Genomic DNA, 16,497 nt, shown 5'->3' with positions numbered 1-16,497 from the left:
ACTCTCAGATAGTAGGTGAGCTATGTGCTAGCAGGCAGCAATATGAAGTGTTAGGATCTCTGTAGAGATGATAACTTTTAAAAAGAGAATTATCTACCAGTTATTAGCTGAAAGAATGACGTGGCAAGGTTTCACGTATTAAAACTTTTACTGCAACAAATAATGAAAAGACACTATGGGTGGAATCGTCCCAGATTTGCACCAAATGCAGTAGCAGGCAGGCAAAACAACGTTTCACCCGCCAGACGCAATGGCGGCATTTCATGCCATATTGTCCCAAACCCGCCGCATTAATTATGCATTCCCAGAAAACATGCCGTTCCCATGGCAGGCGGGCTCTCATTCACCTGCCACGTCATCATCTCGCTGCTTCATCGCGTCGGGCACCATATTTAAAGTCCAGCCGTGCACACACCCCTCAGTGCTTCCAGCCCATGACTGCTGCAAAGAAGACATGACCCTGAAAGGCAAAAAGATTGCAGCCCCCAGGTTCAATGACATGTCCTTCGAGTGCCTTTTGGATGCAGTGGAGGCTCGCCATAATGTCCTGTACCCTTCCTCTGGCTGCAGGATGGGCAGAAACCTCAATAATCAGGCTAGGGAGGCAGCGGCAGTGGTGGTCAGCACCAACGCCCTGCAAAAGAAGACAGCCACCCAGTGCTGCAAGAGGATGAATGATCTCCTTCGTTCTGCCAGGGTAAGTCACGCTCTCATTATTCTCAACTGACAAACCCATCACACATTCACAGGGCTCTCACTCACTGCCAGTTTAAGGGACATCACCACTCACTCTCTCACACACACCTTCATTGTCCTCATCACATCCATGGGACCACTCACCCACCCAAACATGCCAGGCATGCTTATCATCTGGCATGGCAAGCATGCTGCTTACATCCTTCCCATCTCTATTTATGCAGGACAAGCTGGCATACAACAAGAGGGAGAGGTTGCTTACCGGTGGAGCATTGCCCGAAATCAAGGACCTCACGAACTTTGAAAACAGAGCCATCCAGCTGGCTGGCAAGGATCTGGACCGTTCCTGCGCTGATGGTGAGATCAGCGCTGCTCTACCAAGTGAGGATCCAGCAGTGCAACATCCATCAGGCAACCATGCTGTGAATGGTGTCCTGTTTCATAGATCACTGCCATGCAATAATTATCTCTCCTTGCTTTCACAGGCGCATCTGCCAAACAGCCGACAGGGTCCACGACCCAGGGCCTTCAATCAAGCCCTGAAGAAACCTCTGAAGAGGAATCTGAAGGTACTCGCCTTGAAGTCCCGTCACAGTGCTCACCCACAACCTCCAGCAGCGCAGAGACACTGGGGCCTCGCTTTAGGACAGCCTCGGGATCACAATCTGGTGAGCACATCACACTTTCTGATCCACAGCAGGTGGCAGCAGGGACTTCCCAGGTGTCCGGCACTCCGAGGACTACCGGAGGCTAGAGATTTGCTGAGTCCAAGTCAGATGATGAGCCTCTGGACTCGGTCAAGTCACAGTTGCTGGAGCTGCAAAGGCAAGCTTGGGAACATCAGGGAGGAATGTCCGCTGCGCTCCTCAGATTGCAAGGCACGACGGAGGAGTCCGTCTGCCTTCAGGCTGAGGTAATAGTGCCGACATTCCATCGCACCAAAGTCAACACTGGTAGGATGGCAACCACCACGGAGACCTTGGTCCTGGCTGTTGCTCCTGCACTGCTGTGCAGGCTGAACTCCATTGACGCCATAGTTGGCCTCCAACAGTGTGTACACAAGAAGGGTGGCACACAGCTTGATCTCACTCCAGCTACCCCTTCTCCTCAAGGAGTCAACCAGGGGCCCTTGGGCACCCATAGAAAGGAGGATCAGCAGGTGCAAACCTGAGAATTATTATATTTTCATGACAATCACAGACAGGGCGTAGCAGTCAGCAGGCTGCCTCCACCTCCACTGTGGATGTCCAGGGAGCACCAAGACACAGTGGCAGAGTTTGGAAAGTTAAGAAGATGTAGTTGCACAGCCTGGGCACGGGTGTTAATCACTTGTACATACTGTTCACTATTGTCAATAAACTCCCAAGAATGTCTCCCTGCCTATGGTTCCTTGTTCTGGTGAGCAGTATTTGTGTCACTCAGATGAGAAACATTTCCGTACAAGATAAAGGCAGGTGTCTCATTCCAGGGCCTCTTCCCTTTGTGCAACCTTCAGACCAAAGTGATGGTCTGGCCTCACACTCCCTGGGCAAATTACTGATGCCTGCACCTCGACAGTCCTTGTCATTGCCGCCAGAATGTCATGGGCAGGCGTCATAGAGTTCTGTCATTCTCTCTGTGTGCTCTCAGCACCTATAACGTCGGGCTGGCTCCCATCCCTTCAGCATATGCGACCAGTGACGCTGTGCTCCTGAAGAGGTCAGATGCTGAAGGCGGACAAAGGATCAGATGCTTTTAAAGTCTCATGGCTGTGTCTCTATGATATGACCCTGATCACAGAGCGCAAGCGAGCTGCCCTCAGAGAGGCAGGAGTCAGACATTCTCAGAGGCTACATGAAGATCTATAAGGTGTCCTCAATGTGTGTCATCGTCATCCTCCTGCAGTTGAACGACTATCAAGGCCTCCACTGCATCTCCATGACAGGAGCATTATCACAGAGGATGTGTGTGCTGCCATAAGCCAGACTGGAGTCAAATGTTCATAGATGCAATGTGAGGATCTTATGCATGTCATCATCATCCTCCACAAATCTAGCAGCTATCAGGGCTTCCTGAACACGTTTGCCTCATCTGGCCAGTGCATGGGCATCATCGCTGTCGTCGTCACCTTCGAGGACCTCTTCACCCTCATTATTGTCAACATCCTCCTCATTGGAGGAGACCTCGAGCTCCTGCATCTCCTCCTCTCCCCATTTCATTGCCAGGTTGTAAAGGGCGCAGCAGGTAATGACAATGTGTGACATCCTCTGTGGACTATATTGCAGGGCTCCACCAGATCGGTCCAGGCATCGGAACCTCATTTTCAGCATCCTGATGATTTGCTCCACCAAGTTGTGAGTTGCAGCATGAGCCTCATTATACCTTCGCTCTGCTGCAGTCTGATGCTGCACGGGTGTCATCAGCCACATCCTCTGTGGGTAGCCCTTGTCCCCGAGGAGCCATCCCTGCAGCTTCTGTGGACCCTGGAAGATTCCAGGGGCCTGTGACCGACTGAGAATGTAGAAGTCTTGCACACTCCCTGGAAACTGTGCGCAGACCTGCAGGATGCGTTTGTGGTGGTCGCACACTCAGTGAGTGGAATCCCTTGCGATTGACATAGTTGACCGCATATTGCGACAGAGATCTGAGCGCCACGTTTGTGCAGTCAATCACACCCTGCACCTGTGGGAAACCCAGGATCTGGGCAAATCCAATCGCTCTTGCATCCTGGCTTTCCTGGTCCCAGGCAAAATGCACAAAGTTGTGTGCCCTCACGAAGATGGCATCCGTGACCTCATAGATGCATCTGTGGATGGAGGCTTGTGATATCCCTCAAAGGTCACCTGTGGAGCCCAGAAAGGAGCCACTGGCATAGATTATTAAGCGCCGCTGTCACTTTCACGGCCGCTAGCAGTGGATGCTCTCCATGTCCACATGGCGCCAAATCCTGCAGCAGCTGGCAGATGTGACTGACCAGTTCCCTAGACATGCGCAGTCTTCGCTGGTTCTCGGTCATCTGCAGGAATGAAAGGCAGGATCTATAGTTAGGTGCCAACCAGTGACGGCTCACTGTGGCTCTTTGGTGGTGTGTGCAAGAGCCCCAGCCACCCCTTCTTCCAGAGGGTGCTGCTCCTCCCTCTGCACAGCCAGGCACCTCAGTCGCTCTCTTCTCCGTCGCCTTCACTTTCTGTTCGCCACAAGGCATATAGCTAGTTCATTAGACTCCATGATCCTGATGTAGTCCTCCTGTAAGATGAAAGAGAGAGATGCATGGGTTAGCATGGATGTACTAAGAACCTCTTTTGGTTAAGTCTAAAGGCCCCTTAACGCATCCCGGAGAATGCTGGCCACCACTTGGATGGCCAGAGGTTAGTGCACTGCATGGCTGCCCGAAAACTCACCTTCTTCCGCCCCACTCCACCTGACTGATTGGCAGCAGCTTTTCCCACTGGACTGCATTCTGTGCTCTCAGCTCAGGTGCAGGCATTCTCCTAACCCACACTGCAAAGCTGCACTGTTAGCTTGAACCATGAGTGAAACTGGTCCAAACCAGGTTGATGATATTGCAAGGGGCTGTTAGCTCCTCCACCAGTGACTGCTCCACGGCCAGCTTTCGCAAGGAGATTGTACAACGTGCCCAGTTGTCCAACTGTTCTGCAGTCCACTAAAACGCTCATTAATTTGCACTCTGTGTCCAAGGGATGAAAAGCTGTGGAGCACTTTAATGCCTCTGCGTTGCTTGAGTGGGAAGATAAGCTAGAGGCCCGATTCTAATCATATCAACGCGGCTGCACCTCAACTGTCTCAGCTGCAGAGGAGTGGTCACTTGATACAAGGTGTCTCTAATGCATGGCCGCTTCCTTCGACCACCCCCACCCTCACCTAGCATGTGCTTGTGCACTACCTTCAACCCCAGGGCAGCCTTTGCCTCCACCCCCTAAAGTCTCCTCAACTGCAGGGCGGCCTTTGCCACCACCCCCCCTCCAAAGTCACCTCAAGCGTGTAGTCCCTCGTGAGTGCTCCACAACGTTACTGTCCACTTACCTCCGAGTTCCCTTCAAAGTGCAGCCTGCCAAGTGCATGACTTTTATATGCTGTTATAAAACACGTCAGTGTGATGGGCGATCCAGCGGTTGCGGGGGTGGGGATGAGTCCAGCGGGCTAGCCTTATAATGATGTGCTGATGTATTACAATGAGGTTCCTGACATCCAGTGGCAGGAAACGTGGCCCGCCATCAATGAGCTGAGCAGACAATCACAAACTGGTTTCATGACATTGTGAAACTAATTTTTGGCCTCCTCGCAATATTGTCTGTTCATGCCACTAAACATGCCTGACGCCAGCGGTTCCGCCCTATGACTAAACACATCCAGTGAAGCTCAACGCAAACTGGAGGAACAGCACCTCATCTTCCGACTAGGCACTTTACAGCCTTCCGGACTGAATATTGAGTTCAACAATTTTAGATCATGAACTCTCTCCTCCATCCCCACCCCCTTTCCAATCCCCCCTTTTTTTCCAATAATTTATATAGATTTTTCTTTTCCCACCTATTTCCATTATTTTTAAATGTATTTCCATCCATTGTCTTATCTCTACCTTTTAGTCTATTTTGATTCCTTCACCCCACCCCACCCCCACTAGGGCTATCTGTACCTTGCTGGTCCTGCTTTCTACCCTTAATTAGCACATTCCTTAGAGAATATCACCACCCTCAACACCTCTTTGTCCTTTTGTCTATGACATCTTTTGGCTATCTCCACCTATCACTGGCCCTCTATCCAGCTCTACTTGTCCCAACAAACCCCCCCCCCCTTATATTTCACCTCTCTTCTATTTTTCCTTAGTTCTGTTGAAGAATCATATGGACTCGAAACGTTAACTGTGTTCCTCTCTGCAGATGCTGTCAGACCTGCTGAGTTTTTTCAGGTATTTTTATTTTGGATTTCCAGCATTCACAGTTTTTTGCTTTTATTTTTGCTTACATCTTTTGGAAGATTCACCTAGCTTTAACTAGTAGGAAGGAATCTGCAGTGTAACCCTCACAGTGAAAGGCAGTTCTGGGATTGGAAGTTATCTGACTGGGAAAGTTAAAAGAAAGCAACCCATTGGAAGGTATATTCTCCTTCTTACTTATCACACATTGCACCCTCCACCGAATTACAGTTCTTTTGGAAATAGTCTGCAGTTGCTCCTAGCTCCCAATGGGTTGCTTCCTTTTTACTTTCTCAACTCGATAACTTCTAATCCCAGGACTGACTTTCACTGTGAGGGTTACACTGTAGATTCCTTTCCACTAGCCCAAGGTAGGTGACTCCTCCGGATTACTTTAAATCCTCACAAACTCAGTCACCTTGATCTGAGTGAGAGTTCCCACCCGTGTTCTGCATGGTGAACAAGAGAGTCAGCATTTTCTCTGTTTTGGGTGCAGGACCAGCTGACTCTATCCCTTGCTCTCTAGGTTTCAGATGGCTGTAGACCACCCAAACAAACAATTGTCTGCCTGTGATATTCCATGATTTGTAGGGAAGCCTGTAACCTGATCTCAAAAATAGTTTCCTCTGCCCTCTTTCCTATGGCAATGTGAAACACATCGGCATTGTATCTAAGTAGAAATGCTAATTAGGCTGTGATCCCAACTCCCTTTCATCTTAGAAGTAACTGGACCATTTACAGCACAAGTGTTTATAACCTGATACCAATAACAGCTTTCTGGGACTTTGGGAGACTTAAAGTTTACTCATGGTATTGTCAGAGACTACTGCTATTGCCTTTAAGTATAAATATCTTGCACCACCTTCTCAGTAAAATAATCCAAGCCTTCCTCTGATCTCTAACAATCAAACTATCCAAGCTTACTATCAGGCAGACTGCAGAACAGGTCACTTGACTCCCTTCATTTATCCTAAATTTAAAGCGACAGTCTCTTAAAGAGGCAGTTTATAATAATTTTATAAACCTCATTACTGTAACAGCAGTTACCTATAATTTAAGTCTGAACAGACACTTGAATAAATTAGCTAGACAGGTGAGCTGATATTTAAGAAGTAGTAAAGTTACATCCTTAATATTTTTCATAACAAGGAAACATAGCAGATTGACAAATTTCATTGTGAAAACTTTATGCTACTCATGTACTGGTTGAATAACTATCTGTTTGTTGGAAATTGCAACCTGTCTTTCAGTGCTGATGCAGTACTTTTCAGTTCATTTTTTCGAAAGGGGCATACCCCATATTATTGTTGCATGTAGATGGAGTAAAGGTTAATTCCATCAGATGAAAGCTAGGCCTATTTCTTACTGCGGTGGAGATCACATCTTACAAGCAGTAAATACCTTGTAATATTAATGAGGGTCAGAATGGTCTCCTGGATGAGCTAAGATAAGGCATCACAATTATATAGGACAGGCTAATTGAGCCAATGTATCTTTCTCTGTCTGTCATTTTCTATGTGGCCAGAATTTTTCAGATGGTGGAGTTTCCCGGCCCACCACTCAAAGCATCGGTGAAGAACTCATCATCCCCAATACTGCAGCCATTTTGGCTGGAGATAGGACTTCCACTCCTCATTCTGGAGGAAGTCCCGCCTAAAAAACTTGCCACCCAATCTGATTGGCCAGCAGTTCCCGAGCCCCAGTAGTGCCAGAAGCTGCAGTAGACAGGACTGGGACTACAAGCAGTCCCGGAGTCCAGGATTAGTTGAGTATGGGGGCCTCAGGATGAGAAGGGGAAGTGGGGGTGTGGGCAGAGGGGTTTGGGGGTATTGGTGGAGAGACCAGGGGGAGTGAGCACCTACGGGGGGGCAGACCTTATGTAGGGGGGGGCATGGATTGGAAGCCCAATGTTGAAAGAAAGCTGTTAATGGAGACACCCACCCCCTTCCTCCCCAAGGCTTGAGCAGGGTCGCTTTCCAGGAATGCCCCCCCTCACCCCCCCACCCCACTGCTGAAATCCTTCTCTGCTAGCCTGAAAATTGAAGACCATAAAATTGAGGAGATGTCAGGGTGGGCAGGAGGCCAGTGAGAAGACCATCTGAGGAATTTTTATGCCCTCACCCCCACCTGCAAACCCGCCGGCAGGGGAACATAAAATTCTGCCCTATATATTTTAGATTCTCTGTTTCCATCCCCAGATGGAAATCGCTCATTCAATTTGACATTGGGCAGTAAAAGGTGCACTCTAGATCATAGGGGAATATGAGGTCCATTTATAGGAGTGGCCAGTGAAACTAAATCTGAGAGGATAGCTAGCGCAAAAACCTTAAAACTGTGTCATCAACATTCAACGCAATGCCTCAGAAAGGCAGCACATATCTCAAATTATCACTGTGTCTCTTTCATTTGATGTAGTACATGGAAATGGTACAAATACTGCCTGGCTTTTTCTACTCTCCGTTAGGCCGTAGAACAGGAAGGATTGCCCCCTTTAATGAAGCAGTTCCAATGGAAATTCCATTGGGATTGGTGTGCATGTGTATCGACAACAGTCAGAATTAGACTCGGCTGCTGTGGCCTCCACGTTTAAGTAGCCTTCTGGCACCTGCTGCCTGAACCTCTATAGAGAATGGCCAGACTGCCAGGAAGAGTCAGCACCTCTGGGGGAGGAGAAGGGCAAACTTGTAAATGCCCTTGGGGGGCTGAAATAAATGGAAGACAGCCATTTTTAAAATGGCAGGTGAAGAAATTCATAATAATCTCAAATCAAATGTGTTTTCCTACTGTAAATACTATGTAATTATTAGTGAAATTAATGATTTTTTTTTACTCCCTCTCTTGTGGATCTTTAACGTTCAGAATGTTACACTTACTGATCTAGAGGATGGGGGAGATCTCTCTTTTTTTTGGGACAATCAGCAGTTCATCCTGTAAATGTAGTCATGTAATCAAGTTCAGAATTAACCTGGACCATGGAAGCCTTTAAAACAATGTAAGCACTCTGTTCAGAAAAAGAAAGATAAGAGACTGACTCCACTGTTTGACCACAAACAAATTCCACATTCCATTACGCATCATTGGTTAAAGGTCAGATTTTCGTCCTCAGTGAAAGACAGTGAGTGTTTTAACTTTGTGTCCCTTAAATGCACTAATACCTATGTGTCAAACATTCAAAAGTTATCAAGTGTCAGCAGAATGTGGAATTGAGGCCACAATCAGATCAACCATGATCTTATTGAAAGGCTAGAGGGGCCGAATGGCCTACTCCTGCTCCTAATTCACATGTTCGTATGATGGATATTATACTTATTCCTTATTGCTAGCGATATCAATTTTTACCATCCTCCCCAAAAAATTCAATGACACAGTGAGAGGTGCATTTGCCATCTGTAATTCCTAAGCCTGGGATTACCAATGTCATATTTTTAGTACAGGACTGGAAAACACAGGTTTAAAATGAATAAACACAAAAGGGGGGATTTTATGGAGGTGACAGGAGGTCTCAGCTGCTGGCTGCGAAACCATATTACGAGCCAATCAGGCAGTTGAGAGGGCACCGCAGGCCTTTCACGAGATCAGGACTTTGGAGGTCAGAAGTCCTGCCCACCAAAAGCAGCCAACCAATCAGAGACTGGAAGCCACCAGGGAGGGGTTGGAGCATCCCAGGCCAGAGGTAAGTGATGGTGGGGGTGGGGGTTCAAAGGGTAGGGGTTGCAGGTGACAGGAGTGTAGGCAGGTCAGCAGCAAGGGAAGGGCTCTCTTCCTGATGCCAGGCTCCTTGATCAGGCATTGAGTGCCTTTGAACGGGGTCAGTCCCTGGACAGGTTTGCATGTCATACTCGCAGTGTGGCAACAGGCACACCCGCTGCTGGGTTAATACCAGGTTGTCTCTTATTCTTCTAAACTCCAAAGAATATTGGCCCAATTTACTCAATCTCTCATCATTGGACAATGCCCTCATCCCAGTGAACAATTTAGTGAACCTTCACTGTACTGCCTCCAATGCAAATTTATCCCTCCTTCAATCTGGAAGCCAAAACTACACACAGTATTCGAGATGTGATCTCATCAAGGCCCCGTACAATTGTAGTAAGACTTCTTTGTTTTTATAGCTTTAACTGTAACAATCATGATACATTTAATCAAAGAGACCAAAGCCCATGTCATCATCAGACTCTTCAGATTCCTCCTGTTTCTTCTCTTCTTTTTTCTCTTCAGCAGCAACAGGGGCAGCAGTGGAAACAGTTGCTGCATTACCACTAGCACCAACATTGCAGATCAGACTATTGATGTCAATATTAGCCAATGCCAAGTCTTCTTTGTTCCTGTACTCCAATCCCCTTGTACTGAAGGTCAACATGCCATTTGCCTTCCTAATTGCTTAAATGCTTGCTGTACCTGCATGCTAACTTTCTGCATTCCTTGTACAAGCACACACAAGTCTCTTTGAACATCAACATTTACAAGTTTCGCAACTTTTAAATATATGCTGCTTTTTTATTCTTGCAACCAAAGTGAATAACTTCACACTTCCCTGCATTATACTCCATCTGCCATTTTGTTGCCCACTCAGTTAACCTGTCTATGCCTCTTTGCAGCCTCTCTGTGTCCCCCCCATAGCTTACCTTTCCACCTAGCTTTGCATCAACAGCAAACTCAGATACATTCCTCTCTGTCTCTTTGTCTAAGTCATTAAGTCATTATAGATTGTAGCTGATCCTTACAGCACTCCACTAGTTGCAGTCTGCCAACTTGAGAATGCCCCGTTTATGCCAACCTCTGCTTCCTGTCTATTAACCAATTGTCTATCCATGCTAATATATTACCCCAAACTCCTGAGCCCATATCTCCCCTATTAACCTTTTGTGTGGCACCCTATCGAATGCCTTTTGGAAATTCAGGTATACCACGTCTACTGATTCTACCTTTTATCTACCCTATTGGTTATATCCTCAAAAAAACTCAAATAAATTTGTCAAACAGAATTTCCCTTTTGTAAAACCCCTGATGACTTGTTCTTATCATACTTTTTGAAGTGTATTGTTAACATTTCCTTAATAATAGATTCCAGCATTTTCCCAATGAGTTAAGTTAGGCTAACTGGCCTTTAGTTCCCTGTTTTCTCTCTCCTTTCTTTCTTGAAAAGCGTTGTTACATTTTCCAACTTCCAATTTGATGGGACCGTACAAAAATCTAAGGAATTTTGGGAAATCATACCTAGCGCATCCACTACCACTGCAGCTATCTCTTTTAGAACCCTAGGTTGGAAACCACCAAATCCCGGGGGTTTGTCGGATTTTAGTTCCTTAAATTTCTCCAATACTTTTTCTTTGCTGATAGTAATTACCTTAATTTCCTCAAATTTTTAGCCTCTAGGTTATCCCCTATTTTTGGTCTGCAACTTGTGTCTTCTACCGTGAGGACAGACACAAGTATTTGTCCAATGCCTCAGTTATTTCCTCATTCTTCATGATAATTTCTCCTGTCTCTGCTTCTAAGGGATGAACATTTACTTTAGCTACTCACTTACTTATTATAGGCTTATAACAGCTCTTATATTTCTGGATAGTTTACTCTCACATTCTAGTTTTTCCCTTTTTATCAACTTTTTTGTGGCCCTTTGCTGGTTTTTGCAAAATTATAAGCCCCTTCCTTTAATCTAATACCATCCCTAACATCCTGAGTGAGACACAGGTAGGTCTTTCTTGTTGACTTCTTGTTTTTCAATGGAATATATTTTTGTTGAATATTTTGAATTGTTTGTTTAAATGTTTCCCACTGTTCATTTACTGCCATACCTATTTGTCTATTCACCCAATCAACTTTAGCCAGTTCTTCCCTCATACCCATGTAATTGCCTTTGATTAAGTTTAAGATTCTTGTTTGCGATTGGAGTATGTCACTTTCAAACTTAACATGGAATTCAATGGTATCATGATAACTAATTCTCAGTGGATCTTTTACTGTGACATTACTAATTAACCCTGCCTCATTACACAATACTAGATCTAAGATAGCTTTATCCATTATCAATTCCACAATGTATTGCTCCAGGAAACTGTCAGGAAAATATTCTACTAATACATCTTTTTATTGATTTTGCAATATTGTAAGCCTCTTCTTTTAATCTAATCCTATCCCTAATTTCCTGAGTGAACCACGGAGGGTCTCTCTTTCTAAGTTTTTGTTTTTCCATGGAATGTATTTTTGTTGGATGTTTTGAATTGTTTCTTTAAATGTTTCCCCACTATTCATTTACAGCCATAACTTATAGTCTATTTACCTTAGCAAGTTCTCCCCTCAAACGTATGTAATTAGCTCTGTTTAAGTTTAGGATTCTTGTTTGGGACTGGAGGATGTCACTTCCAAATTTAACCTCAGGAATTCAATGGTATCATAATCACTATTTCCCAGTGGATCTTTTGCTATGACATTACTAATTAACCCAGCTTCATTACATAATACTAGATCTAAGGTAGCTTTATCTCTAGTTGGTTCCAAAACATATTGGTCCAAGAAAATGTCATGAAACCATTCCATAAACTCACCTTCCAGACCACTCTTGCCAATTTGATTGTCCCAAGCTATATGAAGATTAAAGTTCCCCATAATTATTATATTGCCTTTATTACACCTCCAATAGTTTCTTGTTCATGCTCTGTCCAACAGTATAACTACTGTTTGGGGGCATATAAACTACTCCCACCAGCATTTTCGGACTCTTGCTATTCCTAATTCCTTCCCACACTGAATCTACTTCAGAATCTTCTGAGACCAGGGGCGGAATTTTCCGTGCCCGTGGCCGTGGGCGTGTTTGGCTTTGTGAGCGGACAATATGGCAAGAAGGCCAAAAATTGGTTTCACAATGTTGTGAAGCCAGTTTGCAATTGTCTGCTTTGCCCGTCAATGGTAGGCTGCGTTTCTCACCATCGGACATCGGGAAATTTATTGTAATACACCTGCATGTCATTATAAGCCCAGCTCATTGGAATCATTCCACCACGCTGGATCATCCGAGCACATCGGCGTGATTGCAAGCTGATGCGTTTCACAATTGTACATAAGCGATATGCACCTGTCGAGCTGCACTTTGCTCGGGTCTTTGAGATTGGTTTGCCTACCTTGCTTCAGGCAGCACTCGCAGTCATCAGCATCAGGCTTCGTAGCCAGCACCGCGTCACGTTTAGGGGGCTCATGGGCAGGTCTCTACCTACCAGACCAGCCAAAGGGCAAGGATAGCTTTTCAACAGCTGCGGACCTGGAGCTTGCTTGGGGAAAGGAAGAGGCTGCTGGGTGAGGGCTGTACTGGGAAAGGAGGTATTCCACAGTCTGTGTGGAGTCACATGTTGATCTGTGCAAGTGGCCTCAAGACGGTGGGGGCTGAACAGACAGTCTCCAGAGGAGATGAGGCCAGATGGAGATGTGAGGGTGTGTTTTAGAGAGTGAGTGGTGATGTCCCTTGAACTGGCTGTGAGTGAGATGCCAGTGAATGTGTGATAAGCTTGAGTGTGTGAGTTTAGAGTGATGAGATGGTTGTCTTACCCTGGCAGCATGGATGAGATCATTCATCCTCTTTCTGCATTGGATGGCCAATCTCTTTCTATTCAGCATTGGCACTGATCACCACTGCCATTGCCTACCAGGCCAGAGTGGTGAGATTGCTGGACTTCCTGTGGCCAGAGCATGGGTGGAGGACATCACGGCGGGCCTCCACGGTGTCAAATGGCGTTCCAGGAATGCATCACTGAATCGGGAGGGGGGTGGCTGCAGTCTTCTTGCCTTTCGGGGCCATGTCTCCATGTGCAGCAGTCCTGGGGTGGAAGCGCTGAGAGGTGTGTGCGTGGCTGTATGCCACTCAGCATGAGGAAGTGGCGAGGTGAAGGCGTGGCAAACAAATGAGAGCCCACCCCCCCATCAAATCACGTGTTTCCCAGGACTGCATGATTAATAAGGTGGGATTGGGGCGATACGGCGTGAAAAATGGCCAATGCAGCTGGCAGGTAAAAAATTATTTTTCCCACCGCTACCTCACCTAGTGCAAATCTGGGATGATTCCGCCCCAGATCTTTTCTCACTAAAGCCCTAATGGTGTATTGGAATGACTGTGTAAGGGAGATTTATTTGTCGATGACAACAAGCCAGTGTTAATTAAGGTAGTCAGAGCTGGGTTAGTAATTCTCTGGGCATCAAGAACATTCAAGGGCCCTTCACACAAGCCCCTCAGCTTCACCACCCCATGATCCTTGAGAAACGAATGTAATAAAATGTATGAAGATAAAAGCTTGTAAAATATTCACAGACTGAATTAATGATAAAGCACAGCTTATCATATTATATTACAATTAAATGACAGCTGCTTAATTTTGTCATGGATGCAAAAAAAGAGTTGATCATAAATTTACTGCCCAAGGCTCCACTGTATCACATTACCTCTGAGCACATAATTATACTTAAGGATACAAAACACAAAGCCAGTGAATATTTCAACTGGAGCATTTTCTCAGCAATCCAAGAAGTACTTGCTGTGGCATCTCAAATTAACTGAATCTACCTGCCATCAGATACTTATCTTCACTCCTTCATTTAATAGGGAAATATTTTTTGGAGGATGGAATGCCGATTAGCTATTAAGGCGAGTTTACTTCCAGTTTGATGGGAATCCATCAAATGACAGTAAATTAATTTTTGCTGTCTGGTCCACAATTTATAAAAAAAACACAAAGGCCTCAATTTTAACCACTGCCTCCTGATAGGTGGGAGTGTGTTTGGAGATGAGATTAAAATATCAGAATCGGGCTGCCCAAACCCGACCCCATTTCTGTCCCTTTCAATTTTAAGCGCAAAAACCAGCCCACAGATCGGGGTCCCAAAAAAGGCAAGCAGGGGCCTACTGAACATACATAAATTTCACTATAAATGAAGGAAAAGCCCTTGCTGTGGGATTCCCAGCAGCTGAACCAAGTGGGGAGCTGCTAGCTCCCCAAAGCAAGTGGCTCTTTCAGCATTCCTATGGGTCAGGAGGAGAAGGAATGCTCCCATTAGGCCGCTTAAGGAATCCCCCAGCCTTCCCTACTCCTGATTGCTACCTGGAGCTGGTACTCCCTTCCCCATGGGAAGATTTCCTGGCTGTGGTCTCCTGACACCAGTGGTCCCTCCCATCCACTAGCCAGGTTGTCATTGTGGCCGACTGCCAGGCAGCGAGAGCCAGTCCTACAATATGCTAACAAGGGTCAGCCATTAAGATCAGCAGGGTTTCCATATCCCCTGCATCTTCATTACCTCCCTAAAAATATCGAGGCCAAACAGTCTAACAATAAAAACAGGATGGTCGTAAAAATTGGAACCATTAATGTAGCTGATTGCAGTTGCAAACAAGCTGCTAACCATTCAAATACATTGAGAGAAACAGAACCAGAGAAGAGGAGTAAATAATATCAGACAAATAGACCTTTCATCAGGGAAACATTGCGATCCAATATGAAGCACACACCTGAATCTACATTCTATCTTAGACTTAGAGGCTTTCCCATGTTTTACACTATAACAGACTAAATACAAAGCTACCCCCACAGACTGTGCCACTGGATTAATGTCTAAGAAACAGCATGTCCACTCACTGGGGGTCTTCTCCACTCCAGCTTGAAGGGCATTTTCATGCTGTAAAAAAGTGAGGAGTCGTTGGCAGGGAATTCCTCATCTTCAAACAAGACGCCTTTTCTCAGGCACTTCTCCTTCAGCTGCTGAAAAACTTCACTCTTGGCAGAGAGACCACTCTTGTTACGACTGATGATAGGATACAGGGCAGTTTTGCCGGCCTGTTCAGATCGGCTCTGCACTGAGTTGATGACATGAGGCATGGTGACAATCATAGGATTTCACAACAGTGGAGGAAAAGAATCTATAAATAAGAGAAAAAGTTACAGACCACAGAGGCAGGAAGAAAATTGTATTTGGTTTCATAAAAGAGGAAAATAGATTGACTGTTTGCTCTTGCAGCTTATAAATGCAATCAAAACAATTTAATCAATTTCTTTCAGACAAATATTCACCAAGAAGGCATAAACTGTTTGCTAGGCTGGCACTAAATACCACATTTGAGTGGCACCAGGGTCTTTAAACAAGTTTTGGTTCCAGGTTCCTCACCAGACCCAAGGTTGTTCTGTATGATCTCAGTAAGCCTTCCTTATCGTTTTCTGTTCAATAATTAAAATAAAAATCAAAGAATCGTCCAATTGTTGAGCAATACGTTTGTTGAATCTTCCCGAATTGATCCTTGTCTCTCTCTCTCTTGCTCTCTCTGGGGCTTGCAGCTGTTCCGGTTGTTTTGCAGAAGTGAAGCCAGCAATATCAAATACTAAAAATAAACTTAGGGAGGCTGTGCCTTCTGGCCACTCTATTTGATTTTGTAAGCCAACCTTATCCAGGATTACGTAAACTGAGAAAGATCTGTGTTCATTTAGCAGGATTTTTCTGTTTTTCCCCAACTTTTCTTCCTCCACCTGAAGGTGCTGTGGTTACAATATACTGGCAACTGGCAGATACTCAGCAAATTTTTTAAGCAAGGTTTGTTTAGGAACCCTTACACTAATTCAATAATTTTGCTAAATAGTGGAGGGGATGAGAGGGTGGATGGAATTTTCCAGTCTCGCCAGTGATGGACATCGTGGTTGGCGGGGCCGGAAAACTTGGAGTACAGCCAAAAGTCGGTTTCCCGCCATGGCATGAAAATGGATCGAAATTTTCCGCTCCTGAGTTTCATGGCAGGTCAGGTTGCCCACCATGCCATGTCAGGAACTGCATTTGCATGCCTTTGTATTTCATGAATGCTCATTAAAAACCCAGTTCACCTGAATCACACCCCCACTCCAAATCAAATGGCCATGCCG

The 16,497-nt window shown here is 45.6% G+C and overlaps 1 protein-coding gene across 1 annotated transcript in view; it reads right to left on the bottom strand.

Annotated features, from left to right (window-relative positions):
- LOC144693282 (calpain-3-like) overlaps nucleotides 1–15,875 on the bottom strand; it is a 168,230-nt gene extending 152,355 nt beyond the window's left edge. The window contains exons 1-2 of the mRNA XM_078563022.1: nucleotides 15,755–15,875; nucleotides 15,229–15,509 (exon numbers count right to left, since the gene is read on the bottom strand). Of these exons, the coding sequence (XP_078419148.1) occupies nucleotides 15,229–15,480 (252 nt within the window). The 5' untranslated portion in view covers nucleotides 15,481–15,509; nucleotides 15,755–15,875. The remainder of the gene's footprint in view (nucleotides 1–15,228; nucleotides 15,510–15,754) is intronic.
- Between the last annotated feature and the right edge of the window lie 622 nt (nucleotides 15,876–16,497).

Source organism: Cetorhinus maximus, chromosome 18 (genome assembly GCF_964194155.1).
Source record: "Cetorhinus maximus chromosome 18, sCetMax3.hap1.1, whole genome shotgun sequence".
Classification (NCBI taxonomy): domain Eukaryota; kingdom Metazoa; phylum Chordata; class Chondrichthyes; order Lamniformes; family Cetorhinidae; genus Cetorhinus; species Cetorhinus maximus.
The sequence above is the reverse complement of the archived record's forward strand: the minus strand, read 5'-3'. Positions and strand labels throughout refer to the sequence as shown.